Source organism: Thunnus thynnus, chromosome 15, assembly GCF_963924715.1.
Source record: "Thunnus thynnus chromosome 15, fThuThy2.1, whole genome shotgun sequence".
In the NCBI taxonomy this organism is placed as follows: Eukaryota; Metazoa; Chordata; class Actinopteri; order Scombriformes; family Scombridae; genus Thunnus; species Thunnus thynnus.
In genome coordinates, this window is record NC_089531.1 from 15,333,793 (window position 1) to 15,348,858 (window position 15,066).

The 15,066-nt window shown below is 39.3% G+C and overlaps 1 protein-coding gene across 2 annotated transcripts in view; it reads left to right on the forward strand.

Annotated features, from left to right (window-relative positions):
- Positions 1-15,066, forward strand: part of LOC137198851 (solute carrier family 45 member 4) — a 62,024-nt gene that overhangs the window by 35,010 nt on the left and 11,948 nt on the right. For both annotated transcript variants that reach the window (XM_067612832.1, XM_067612834.1), the window contains exon 4: positions 11,423-11,611. In XM_067612832.1, the coding sequence (XP_067468933.1) occupies positions 11,423-11,611 (189 nt within the window). The remainder of the gene's footprint in view (positions 1-11,422; positions 11,612-15,066) is intronic.

Below are 15,066 nucleotides of genomic sequence, written 5' to 3' on the forward strand. Positions count from 1 at the left end.
CAGCCATCACTTATGACCCACTAGAAGTGTGTTGCAGTGTTTGAGACTCTGCCCTCTGCCTGTATTTTCTCATTATTTTGTTGTGTTCAGGACGTTTCTGTCATCAATCTTTGGGCAGTGGGTGTGTAGCCCCCAGCCAATAACAGCGTGCAGGGTGTGAGGTCGAGACTCTATAAAAACATAGCAGCTAGGTTACATCGCTGTCTCCGTCTCCTCTGCTCTCTGTCTGTGTGTCTGCTTGACCGAGGACAGGGCTGAGCTACACACACACACACACGCACACGCACACGCACACACACACAGAGCAGAGAGGCCACAGTGGACAGGATGAAGCATGAGCTTTGGCTGCATTCACACAAAATCCGGCAATTCGGCACCTTCCCACCGAGTGGTGCGAAGGTGTGGGTGTGTTTATTTGTACTTTAGAACGTAAGAGGCATAAAACAATTGGAAAAATAATGTATTTGATTCACTGTTTTGTTCTCCCTGGCGCCGCTTCCTCTCTTCATTCACTTTTTAGCTTGCTCCAACACCTCTCTCTCTCTCTCTCTCGCCCTCTCTCACTCTCTCTCTCTCTCTCTCTCTCTTGCTCTGGCCGGGGTGGAGGTGCCAACTTTGAATGTTGTGTTTACAAACACCGACCAACAAATCCTGCTTAGTATGTCTTTTAAAATTAAAGTTACTGAAAAATCGTAACTCAAACCACTGCAACATCTTAGTTGTACAATTTTAAAATCGACAGTAGTCACTTGAACACATCATTATAACAAGAATTTTTGCTGACCTACTGTACTTGTGGTTACATAAGACCACTTTTGATTGGCTTAATTGATTACTTCTTTTGTAGGGAAAGGGCAGCAAATGATGCTGGTTGGAGCTTCCTGTGTGTGATAGGTCAGTGACAGTCAGAGGTCCGCCTCCATGCTGTCAATCGCATTTGGTCATATATTACTTGAATTAAATAGTAGAGTTATCGTAGTAAAGAATAAATACATTTGAACCTTTGTTAATTTCCATTCTTTCTCTGTATTAATCTCTCCCTCCCTCTCCCTCTGTCAGTGGGAGGTAGCCAGTTTACTGCAGTGCTGTTACGTAACTCTGCTGACTAGAAGCATCTGTGTTTGTGTGTGTGTGTGTGTGTGTGTGTGTGCATACATGCAAGCTTCATGCAATTTTAATGTCACCTTTTACATAGAGAGGACGATTGGTGGAGGGTTTTTGCCTCACACAGACACAGCCACAAACACACACACACACAGCCACGTACACATCGTCTTTTGTGTCAAATGAGCTGAATGGACAACTCTAAAACCAGTTTCCACTAAATATAAAGCAAGTTTGTGTGTGTGTATGCAGGATAAAGCCCCCCCACACCCCTCTCACCCGCCCTAAAGAATGATATTAACAATCTGTGACAACACACACACAAACACATACACACACACATTGAGATCTGGCTAAGTTTTTATTGAGTGTAATAATTTTCAAATGAATGTGAAAATATGCTACACTCATTATCTTTCTTACATTTAGAACATTTTTTTTGAGATTATTTCTTTCACGTCTGTTCTACTTTCTGCATTGATTGAATTAGCAGTTTGTTGTCGTCTGCAGTGCTACACACACACTCATAGTGCTTCACTCCACCAGGCCCTTTTTTAAAAATGACCTTGGCTGTGTGGCTTGTGTGCCTTGTGTCTGCATTAGCTTGAGTATGTGCGTGTGTGCGTGTGTGTGTGTGTGGCCTGTAGACTTTGTGTGTGTCCTGTTGTGTGATTGATGTTCTCACCATCTCTTGCTGCTGGGAAGTACAGTGACTCACTCCTTCTCTCTGTCGCTCTCCTTCTCGATTGTCTCGATTGTTTCCTTCTCTCACTTTATGGTCCTTGTGAGCGTGATTTATGGTTGAAGTTAAAGTTAGCAGGTGGCACAAGCTACTCACCAGGGTTGGTTAGAGAGCTGTTAGCTAAACAGCGCCTGTAAAAAAATATGCACCCACCCCAACTTTTAAAAAATATTTTATTGTTTTAAAGCCTGGATTAAATAAGTGTTCTTTCACAGATTAACAGAAAGGGGGGGGGGATTGTGATTACAAAACACACCCAGCTTTATTTGAATAGCTTTTAATATATGTAAAAACCTTTTTAGTGAGAAAAAACAAAAACAAAACTCTTTTTTTTTTAGTGGCCAGAATGCAGAAGTTTCATTGGTATTGTTTTTTGTAATTTGACCATCTGAACACAGCACACATTGTTCTCTTCATTCTGTTTCTATCAAAACTTTCCTGGCTGATGCCATTGCTGTCACCCTCTGCATAGTGCATACTTTAAAGCACATAAAACATTTTACTCCAAATTAAAGAAATGTCCTTTTAAATGTAGATTCTCCTTCATTCAGTCGCTCAGTAATGACAACAGGCTTTAACCCCCGACACAAGTCAATGTTACTGTTATGTTCACAAATACTGCTACAACAACAGCAGCAACACTCAATAACTTGTTGTCTCATGTAATTTCCTGACCTGTCAATCAGTTTGGGAGTAGTAGCAGATATATACATTTGTCCTGATTGTTGGTGGTACACTTTTGTTTACATTTTGTGTCACAGATTGTAGTTTCTTAAAAGAGAGGCTGGTATTAAAACGGGCCTTTTTGTGTGTTTGTATTGAAATCACCAGTATGAAAAATCCTACAGCCTTCAGTGTTGGCATAAAACCTCTAGCCAGACGCTTATCAATAATAAAATATTGATGTTAATATTGTAAATCTGCTCTCGAAGACCATCTGCCACAAGCCGTATTTCTTTCTTTCCTCGTCTCTGAATAGTACACCTGACACAATTCATACTGTACGTTTTGTTTTTTTCAAAAACACCTGCTTCCATTTTTTCCTTTCCTCGTGTTCTCTCTCATCCTCTCGCTCTCACCCTCCTTCCTTCCTGCACACTTTCTCCCGTCATGACCTCTGCCCTACTCTCACTTTCACACCATTTCTCTGGCTCTTTTCGGGGACGCTTGTCATTTTCCTTGTGGTTTTCTCACGCCAGCGCAGGATATGAAAGGATTGTTTCGTGTTTACGGGAGAATGGGAATGAGGGGGGGATGGAAACAGAGAGAGGAGAGGAGAGGTGAGGGGGGAAGAAGGAGAGAATGGGGTTGATATTTGTAGATATTGGAGTTTTGTTTGGGCATTGCTCACTTTAAGTTCATTGTGACGGAGAAGTAGTGAGAGGAAATGGGGAGGGAAATGGATGGAGGGATGTAGGTGTGAGAATAGATCGATTGTGTTTCTTTTTTACTGGAAAGACGCATTGATATGGTCGTGAAAGGTGAAGTAGAAGATTAAGAGAGTTGGATGGAGGGGTTGATTTGAATTATTCAAAACACAGTGATGTTGATGTTCTACCAGATTGACCACAGTTGATTGAGATGTTTTTTGAAAGTCAACATGTATGAAGCAGAAGAAGAAAACTGACTAAAGAATAAGATTGACGTTATTCTATATTTTTCTCATTGTCAAGAAATCCCAACGATGTGTTAATCCGCATCTCTCCTCAATTTCTGACTTCTGACTGTGGCCCTAATCATCTTGTGGCTCCAATCTTAAAAAAACGTGTCACAAATATGTAGTTTCATTTTCAAAATTAATTAAGTGATTTCTTGGGAACTACTTTCAGTGGCGGATTAATACACGTTAATGAAACATAAGTGAATATTTCCAGCAGCAGCATAGTGTCTAAATAAACTACAGTGACCATGTTTATGGTAATAAAAGACCATGTCACCCAGTGCAACATTGTGGCTCAGAGATGTGTTTATAAGGGTTATTGGGCAAGAATGGAGCCCTGTGGCACAGAAAAATAAGCTAAATCAGGTTTTGGTCTTTCTGTGGGAAAAATATTATATATTTCCAGCTTGAAAACCTACAATCAGACTCCCTTTCTTTTAGTTTGTACAGATGGAAATGTAATGTGGCTGGACACTTAATAATCAGTCCTGCACAGACATCAGTCAGTGATAATTAACTGTATATCATGAGTTTGAATTATATGTATCGCAGCTTGCCACTAATCCTTGAATGATTGTCAAGCACCTACATATTAAATGAAGCATTTTGCAACAAAAAAGGGAGGAAAAATTTCATGTGATTTCAGGGGTTAAAACATTTCCAGAACAGCAGAATACACAGGGACACATTTTACAGCTTCATGTAGCTGCAGGAAACCATTAAAAAACAAATTGTACAAGACATACAGTAATCCTTGTTCAGGTTCTTCCTGAAAACAAGGAGGGGACTGTTGTGAAAATGTTGCAGCTTAGGTGGAACTCATAGTATTCATATCAACTGATCGGGAACATTTAAAAAGAAAGCAGTATTTACAGTAATTGTGAAAGTTAAAGGCATATGGAGAAGGAAAAGCTCAAGTAATTTTGGTGTCAACTTAGAAGTGGTCTAGTAACACGATAGCTTTTCTCATTTTTCACAGTTTCACAATGTTTTTCATGCAATTATATTTTGGAAAGTCCAAAACACTCTATGTCTAATTCAAGATTTGCAATTGGATACCACAAAGTTTTACTGTTGGTGAATTTTTCAGTGCAGGGATGATGAGGAGAAACACACCCATACACACAAAGTCTATGCAGAAGTTGTGATGAATGGGCAGTCTGTACTCCAACAGTCATACATTGAGCTCCATTTTTAGTATGTGTGTGTGTGTGTAAGGAGGAAATGTGCATAGTAAAAGGAGCGCTTTGATGATAGATGGAGGAGATTGTACATTTTTCTTTCCCACGATCAATCAGCAACACTCACAGCCATCTGAAAGCTTGAATATTAACTTTTTTTTCTGTCGGTATCTCCATCCTTCCGGCTTTCTCCCTTTCTGTCTTCCAAATTTCCTCCTCCTCCTCCTCTCACCTTATCCCTTTCTCACTGTCCTCCCCTTTTGTGTTTCTTTGATCTTAATCCTTTCTCACACTCCTTCTCTCCCTGTTTCCTCCCTCCCTGTCTCTTACCACACTCATTTCTGTTTCTCTCTTTCTAAAATACTTCCTGCTTCTTGATTCTCTCAGTATTGTTTCTTGTGTGTGTGTGTCTGTGTGTGTGTTTGTACCTACAAGTTTGTGTGGGAACTCAGCTGTGCAAGTTTTTTATTTTTTTTATTTTTTTAGGTGCGTCTGTATGTCTGTGTGTGGGAACAGAGACATGTCTTTATTTGCTCGGTGTTGACTGTGTTTTTCTGCATTATGTTTGTGTGTCTGTGTGTGAGAACTGTTTATTAGGAACAGTTTTCCTGTTTTGATGTTGACAAACTTACAGACAGACAGATTCCTATCTGCTGCTTTGTCTCCTACTTTATGGCTTTTTGAGTCTTAGCAGGTATTGTGTGTGTGTCTTTGTGTATGTGTGTGTGCATTTTAGAGTCTGTGTTTGTGTGTGCACATTCAGTTTTTCCGGGTATCTATGAACACATAGGTGTGTGTGTTTATGTATTGCTCTGTGTGTGTGTGTGTGTGTGTGTGTGTGTGTGTGTGTGTGTGTGTGTGTGCCAGAGAAAAAAAGAAGGGGGAGAACAAAAAAAAAAAGATTGGAGACAAACAAAGCTTGAAACAAAACTTTCCTCAGTCTGAACAAACCCCACAACAGGAAGCGCTGTGTGAATGACACGGCCATATTAGGAGCCAGGAAGCGAAGGTGATGGAGTCTCCGTGGTGACAGGGTTCCCAAGACCTGGTCACCACGGCAACAGGGGTCAAACCCTGTTCATGGCTCTCTCACGAGAAAGGCAGAGGTCGACATTTGTACAGGACAGCAGGAACTGTGTGTGTAAAGTTTTGTAATGTAATACTCCTGTGTGAATGCCACTCAGAGGAGCTGGTATGATTCAAACTCTCCATTTTATCTCTATCTGGGGGAAAACAGATGTTCAAAATGCTAGAAAGATGTCCAAAAAAGGAAAGACGACTCTATTTTTAAGCTCAAGCTGTGTTTTTTAATAATCCTGTGGAGTTTTGAGAGGAGGATGGTAGAGATTCATTAATGTTTTATAAGGCTCAGGATTTAGAGCAGGTCATCCAATGATCACAAGGTTGGTCGGTCGATCCCCGGCTCCTCCTGTCCACACACAGAACTGTTCAAGAGCAAAACACTAAGCCCAACTGCTCCCAATGGCCAATCCAATGCACTGCATGTCAGCTTTGCCACTACACGTGTAAGAGTGTATGTTTGGGTGAATGAAAGGCCCATTTTAAAGCACTTTGGAATAAAACCAGTTAAAACAATTAGTCAATTGGTCGTTCAATAGAAAATTAATCAGCAACTATTTTGATAATGAATAAATTGTTCTTTGGATTTCTTCTTTTCATTTGCAATTTTCAGGCATTTGATAGAGTAAACAATAAATTGATTAGTCTGTAATGAAAATAGTTGCATCACTGGGGCCAGAAATGGACATTCCTGGCATCATTCACTCGCAGACAGATGACGCATTTTGTTGTAAATAATACTGAACTCATTTAAAGTGACATCATATTTTCATAATTTAGCAGGTTGGTATTTTTTCTTACTGCCAGCAGTGTTCAGTGCACCTTGAATCAAGTGGGTGATTTAAGATGGAGGCATCTGTTACAGAAGTGTTGCAATAATATCCGTTTCTATATAATCAAAGCTAAGAGGGGTTTTCCCCTGCGACTGTACCTTGAGCTTGGGTGGGAGGTTGTGGTGAAAAGGCATGTTAGGTTCTGCCCAAATGTCAGTAACCACCTGCAGTTTACTTGGTTTGTTTAGAAAAACATGGTGAAAAATTTCCAAAAGCGCACCAGTATGTAACCTCGGTTAAAACCCAATTAACTTGCTGCCACCTGCAGCTACACCACAGCACAAGACGTTGTAATCTATTTGTTTTGCATGAAGGCTTTTAATTTGCATTCATAAAAACACTAACAAGCCAACAACACTCCTGTTAGTCTCAGTCTCACCCTTTCGCAGAAATCGATCCCTGTTAAGCTCCTTTCTCTCTCAACATGTTCCTTGTTTCTCTCTACCGTCAACTATCGAATAAAGGCAAAAATGCAGAAAAAAAAATCTTGAAGCCACACATTAAAGTTGGCATAAGTTGTGAAAGGGGGGCAGGTGTTTTTGAATCAGACACATATGAAACGGCCCATCTCTGTGCACCTGCCCCCATATGTGGGCTGTCGAACAATTAGACAAGCAGAGAAAACTAGTTTTAAACTTGTTGCAGCTCTAGACTCTATAAACTGTACTTTAAAAGAAAGTCCTGCCATAGAATAACACGTGATTCATCAGCAGCTGTAAAACATGGAAATCACCAGGACTGGAACAGGGAGGTTTTCACATGACAGCAGCATTTAGCAGATAAACAAACTCCTCCAACAAACTTCCAGCTGCTGCAAGATTTTCCTGAATTTACTTAATCAAATGAGCTTCAGTCTCAATCTGCTGTCTGTCAAGAACCAGTCAAAGTCTTCTTCTTTATGCATTTCCTCAGTCAGTAGGTAATCTATCCAGACTGAGTCACACCTCAGACTGTTGTCAGTAACTGCTCCGACTCAGAGTGCTTTTAATGGATCTGTGCAGGAGGTTGGGGACATTTTCTGTCATTAACTCTTAATAATTTGATATCACGGCACTCAGCTATTGATGTTTGTCTCATTGAAGACACCTGTTTGAAAAATATGAAAGTGGATTATAAATTAATAACAGCCTAATGTCCTCTCAATCAAATTAGCCACCATCAACTCTGCTTTCTTCCCTCCCTATTGTTCACTGAGGAATGAAATATCAGTGGCATCGCCCTCGTATTGATCTGCAGCCATTTTCCAGCAGTCAACATCTCTATCGTCTCACTTTTTTTGAGATGACATGAGGGGATTATGGCTTTTGGAAACTTTTTTCACTTGTCCAGAGTGAGACAAACTACCTTTTTAGAAAGAAAAATACGCCAGCGTTTAACAAAACACATTTTTTAAAATACATACAAAATACAAAATTACAGTATCACTTGGAACTCTGTTTTTTGCTGTCAGGATGTGGTTTGGTCAGTTAAAATCTAAATTCTCTTAGTAAAATTTGTAAAATGTCACGTGCAATAGACTTGCCAATCCATCTTAAAGTTTGCAAAGTCTCCCAAACTTTGAGCAGATCTATTGATTGTTCTTTGTGCCAACACTGGCTGGCATACACTCAAATTGCCGGCAGAGACATTAAAAAAGAGAGATGGGACAGATCCGTGAGTTGATATTCTCATTGTCTGCTTCACTGTCTGTCTCTGGGGTAGGACAGATAGTGTGGCAGCCAAATGACATTTAATGTATTTCTGGGGAGCAGCATTAAGTTCCCAGTGGGACCACGATAAAGTTTTGATTTAATTATTTGCGATTCAGCTGACTTCACTTAACTTACTCTTGTTCTTCTTCCTCTCAGTAGCAGCTCAGTCAAATCACCGCTCTGTGTCCCAGGGCGTAGTCTAATGCTATTTTGGCAATGATAATGCAAGGGCGTGTGATGATTTTTTATTATGTGATGATTGATTTATTAATGTGAAAACACACCTTGAGATATGGCTTTTGTAATAAACAATACAATAGAAATACAGCTTTATTTTCAATGTGAGTAATGTAATTATGAGTTCTATGGACAAGAACAGACTAGGAACTATCTTGGCAAATTAACCTCCGACAATGAGATTAATTTATAATTTAGGCTGTAAAATATTCTCTTAGACAGGAAAATGGTCATGGTGTTAGTGGTGTTTCACAAATACATGTAGTTAAGTTAAAAACTTTGGAACAGTTAATAAATTTGCAACCCTCAGCAGATGCAGCTGGATTAGCTTCTTTATCTCCTATCTTCATGGTGAATTTTCAGAATAGATTAAAAGGTCATTAACAGAGTTTTTCAGGTTTTTGCTAAAGCCGCGACCGCTATAGTTTAGATGCAGATCAGGTTTTCCAACTGTCAGAAAACAAATCCCTGCAGGACACCTGGCCTTGAGGAAAAAAAAAGGGCTGAATAGGCAGCATGTGGGATTTCAGTCAGTGAAAACAGTTTGGAGGTAAAACAAACTCCCAAAGTTTGCACAATGAAAGATAAGGCAAACAGTTTGTCAAAGAAGTGAGATATTGTGCGCTGTAGATTTGACTCAACAGCTTTGATAAAGACCAGATGATTAACCTTTTGCTCACCCTCAAACTTGAATCCCTCTGTGTAAGGAGCAGGTGAAAGTCCTTATGGACACAGCATCAAAGCCGGACACTGACTAGCTGATGACTCACTCTCCTAATTCAAATTAAACCTGCTGATTTTGGAGCAGTTCTGTTAGTAAATGCTTCACACTGTCCTGATTGGAAACATGTTACAGTCAAATCCATGTCCAGCTGTGACATTTTTATTAGATTCAGTGCAAAACTTTGTTTAGAAATGATAAATTTCTGAATCATATGAAATATAATAAACAGGATTTGAATTTCAGTGATACTGGACCCTCGAAAAGCAGATTTCAGAAATGTGTCCCATTTCACAGGAATTCATCCATGCTCCCGTAAGTTACATAATAAGAAGTCCTGGCCTGAGAATTCATTCTTATCACATGAATTTGCAAAAACATGTTTTTTTACTAAACAGATGCATGAAACTCAGTATAATACTTCACAAATTCTTATTCTGGGGTTGTAAAGATGCATATATTGTCAGATGATATTGGAAAATGAATATTAAAATGTGTATGTTTTTAATTATTCAACACATTTTGTAAATGTTAGATAATTTCTGTCTTTAAAAATAATACTCTCATTTACTGGAGTTGTAATTTCAGGTTATGTGTGTGTGTGTGAGATGGAAAGAGAGAGGGAAAATGGTAAGAAAAGGACTTGGAGAGTGACAGGCAGCAGTTTGTGTGTGTGTATGATGGTTTAAATGGTGTATCTGTTGGTTTTATTAGAGGTTAATAAAGAACTGGTTTTGTTGGCGATGGGCTGCGTGTGTCTGGTTTGCAAGGTGTTGTCTGATATTATTAACAGGTATTGAAAGCAGATGTCCCACACAGTGTACAGTTGGCATTTCCATTATGTTGCTGCATCCTGTGTGTGTGTGTGTGTGTGGCACAAAGTTATTTCCATCCTAATTTGAGACCTTGTCGTGCGACGTGTCTGTGTGTTTCTGTACATGTCTGCATGTCAGTCTTCAACTTCCACCTGGTTTCCGACTATGGAAAGTCAAGGCACACAATAATTAAACACATGCTCAGGAACAAGGTCACATGCACATGCAAGGTGTGGGTACAGCTCACGTCCACTCCTTTAAATTCAGGAAATGTATATTTTTTTAAATTTAAAATACTCAAAGACTTGGCATTAGGAGAGAAAAAGAAAAAAAATCCTTCTTCTGCTTTTGCTATTAGCCGGCACGACTTTCAGTTACTTTTTATGAGCTGCTGCTTTCAAGTTTGAGTTGGATGAAGTTTACTTAAGTACCAGAAATCAGAAATGACACCAAAGTAACAGCAAGACTTTAGAGCTTTTGTACTTTTCAAAAGAAGCACAACAAACATATTTCTTCTTGACAGATAAAACACTGTCTGTGCTTTTTCTGTTGTGTCTGTTGCTCACAAAAGCCTGAGAAACTTGATCACTGGGTCGTCACTCTCCTTGCTCATTTTCCCCTCGTTTACCAGTACAGAGGAATTAATGTTGCGGCCCTTTGTGCAATAATCCAGAGTGAACGTTCACAGAGACGCTCAGTAGACCTGAGATGAGTCCTCTTGTCACGCGCTGTTGCGACTTGCCTTGGCTTTTACCTTTTGTGTCGGTTTTAACAGGAAAGGTGTTGGAAAAAGTCATCCGCAGGTCAGCTCTTTGGTAACTGAGGTGACAAAACAAACACAGCAGCCAATTTATGCTGCTGTATATTTTCACTTACATTGGTATCACATGTGGCTGAAAATGTTGTTTTATTATAATTTATGCACTAATTAACATCACAGCCATTTACATTCAATTAACCAGGCAGTCATCATTATGAAGTTGTTACTTTGACTTTGGTAGAATATATAAATAAAGTAATATTTCATGGTTATTGTTGTTGTTTCACATGTGTTGAAATCTTATGTAAAATCACTTGATTTTTGGCTTCATAAAGGCTTAAAAAATGTTCAGTTTAATTCAAACTAATTACATAGCAACAGTGATTCTTGCACCAACAAATAGGATGTTACTTGCACCCCCTGGTGGAAGACGGTAAAACTTCAGGGTCAAATCTGACGTGTTTATTGTTCATCTCTCAGCATCTTCTCAAAATGTGCCCTAAAATCCTTAAACTACCCACACTGGTAGTGAATATTCTCTCTATCTGTCTGCATACCTGTCTATAACTTGTACCTGTCTGTGTGTGTGTTTGTCCAGGTCTTCCAGAGCAGTACTACAGCTTGACGTGGTTCCTCAGTCCGGTCCTCGGCCTCATGTTCACCCCTCTGATCGGCTCGGCCAGTGACCGCTGCACTCTGCGATGGGGCAGGCGGAGACCATTCATCCTGGCTCTCTGTATAGGAACACTGATCGGAGTGGCGCTGTTTCTGAATGGATCACTGATAGGTGAGCGGATATGTGACAATCAGTATTTTTGTCATTTATGTTTTGTTGAAGTGTGTGTGTGACAGAGTGAATTTTTTATTTTATGTGACTAAAAGAGGATAAACTTCAATGTCTTTTCTTTTAAGAATCATCAATCGCTTTGACTATTTATTGCTGATCACAAGCAGGAGGCTCTTTTCCTTTTTAGCCCAGTTTTTAGATGATTCTTCTGCCTGCTGTGTTGCGTCCTTTTCAATTTGTGACATGACTTCTAGTCACATGTGTAAAGTGCTAAGTCTAAAAGCATGAAGGTGAGCTGCACCTCATCACAACTGCTTCAATGACAAAACAATTATACATTCTGTACAATCCCATGACGCCTTATGACTGAGTTTACAGCGGTTAGTCAAGTCACCTAATTTCGCCCGTTTTCAGAGCACTTAGTAACACGGTTGGTTGAGTAGTTAGGATCCAGTTACGCTATAGACACACTTCATGTGCACATAGATTACATACAGATGCACTACTTATACATAGTTTTTTTTTCATATTATCATTCTGTCATTTTGCATTATCAGTCATCATTTTCATACTAATGAGAATGTCAGAGATTTAACTTGAAGCCAAATTGTGAAAACTTACTTGTAGATTTTCATTGTTAAGAACTTTTTACTTAATTTTCATAAATTACACCTCTAAAAACAATACCTGATTTGCGCAAAATGATTTGAAGGACTCACAGTGAACAAAAGAAAAACTGCAAAGCAGCGTTGTGGAATCTCAACTGCTTAAAACTCAAAACTAAAAGTGCAAATAGAAATTAATTATCTGACACTGAAATATGTCCCCTCTGTTTTTGACTTTGTAGCATCTGCTCAGCGTTGTTCGCTAAACCACTTGGGAGTATCACGGCCTCAGTGGGAAAACAAACTCTAAACTCTGACAATTTGAGCGCTCTTCATTTACCCACCATGCACTTTTTTTTCCCTTTACTGGAAGCAGCGGAGCATCATTTTCTGAAAGCTCCGCCTCACACTGATGGTCGTGTCCTTTTGCGGAGACTGATGCTGCTCACAGTCAAGCCCTCTGCTTATTACATCACTAAGATGTCATTCCAAGGTCATATGCATCCAATCAAACATATTGATCAGCTGCCGATCGTGCCGCACAGATATTGATCTCTATCAACGTAATTCCGGTTGTAATGTCATTAACCATGTGTTGCAAGTGCACATGTAAACAGACATGGGTTTTATGTCATCTGTGCGTCAAACATCTAAACTGACTGATGTTGCAGATGTTTTTCCTTTTTTCCCTTCCTGTGAACAAACAAATTATACTATATATATATATATAATTATACTATATTATAATAGACACTTAGGCTGCAATGTAGGATTGATAAAAACCAATTAAGATGCAAAAAAACTGGAAGTAAGTTTATGTCATCGGTAATATTTTCTTCAGTACTCTCCCTGGTTCTACTGTAGTTTTTTGTCCCAGTTCCCAACCTCAATCAATACTGAAGGGCATATTGGCCAAAATTGAGGCAATGGATGTTAAATAGAGGCTGTATGTTGTACAAATAAAATAAGCACTTAAAATAATTGCAAACATCCCTGGGGACTTTAACGACTAAATGCACCATGACTCAACAGAGAAGATAGGAAATTAGATTTGTGCTGAGCCGACGTTAAGTCTGGGTTAAGCCAAGTCGAGCTGTGTTTAATCTCTATTAATCTATTACTTTGTTGGTTTGTTTTGCTTTTTTTGTCCATATTGTCAGAAAATTGTTAATTTCTCGCACCCCAAGATGACAAAACAAAGGGAAACAGCAAATCCACAAAACCAAAAGTGGCAACAAATGTTTGGCATTTTTGGTTGATAAATGGCTAAATCTATCAAATTATCTAAGTGATTGTCTATGTAAATAATAGATCAATCAAATCATTGTTTTGGCCCTACTAACAAGGCACAGTTCAACATCGCCCCATGAGTGACAACATGCTGCTTTTAACGTGAAATGACTGAAAATTTGCAACCAGGTTTTACTCAGGTGAATCTGATTGAGTTTTTAAAAGATACTGACTTTGAAACTCATGAAAACACATACACTCAATTTCAAGCCATTTAAATCAGCTTTGAAACATTTCAACTGATTTATCTAATAATCTAATAATCTACACACTGTTGTCAAATCAGATCAGATCAAATTAGTTTGAATTGAATCTCTGATTTTCTTTTCAGATTATTATTTGTAATAGTAAAGATTTTTCGATCCACTTTTTAACTCTTATAATGTCCTGTGTGTCAATGCAGGAAAGAAAAATGGAATCACAATTACAATCACAATACAAACTGGGGCTTTAAACGTCTCTAAATAGAACAAAGTGAAATGAATCGTCAAAGGAGTTATAAATAACAAGAACAAGTGCTGTGTGAACTGTTTTCTGTCAGCAGATTTTATTCAGTTCTATTCAATTCTATTCTATACTGTTCCACCTTCTATTCTTCTGCAGAGACGTTGGCACTCGGGTCGTTTAGGGGCACCGAGTGTGTGTGTGTGTGTGTGTGTTTGTGTGCGTGTCTGTGAGCACCTTGCCAGCGGGGTTGACATGGGAAAAAACCAGTGACCTGTATCTGTGTGAGAGGTACAAAAAAAGAAAGAGAGGAGAGAGAAAATATGTGTATATTTCCATGGAAATATGTATATGATTGTGTGTGAAAAACACCGGGTGACATGGGAAATATGTGGTAACCTGTATATGAGTGTGTTAGTGTGTGTGTATGTGTGTTGACATGGGAACACAGGAGCAGGCAGTTCACAGGGAAATGCTTCCTGTTTGCTTCCCCATTTCCACCAATCACATTTCACTTCCTGTCTGCTTGGCTAGTGAGTAGTGCCGCTCCATTGTCCCACACACACACACACACACACAGTTGCTCCTTCTATGAACATTTGTTTCCTCGACATTAATGGATTTCAGTTTGTGAAGTCATGCTGCGTCAGACTACCTATGATATCACACACACACACACACACACACACACACACACACACAGACTAATGAAGCTTTCCCATGTCACCCTGTCTCGTTCACACACATTCATTCAGTCTCTCTCTCGAACGCACAGATGTTGAGCAGCTTGAGGGGAAGATGAATGGTCACATATGTAATGAGACACACAAGGTCACACACATCATGCAAAGCAGTATGGGAAATGTGCAGTGACCTAGTTGTATGTGTGTGTGTGTGTGTGTGTGTGTGTGTGTGTGTGTGTGTGTATATGTATTTGTGTTGCACGGCTGTAACTCACTAATCAGCTATTGATCACATGTGCAGCTCTGACCTGGGTTACATCAGCACCAGATGTTTGTGCCTGGATGTAGAGAGATTGAGATTATAGTCTCTAGTTTAATATTCATCTGTCAAATGTGCATTTATATGTATTTATTCTTGTTTCATGTGTGTTTT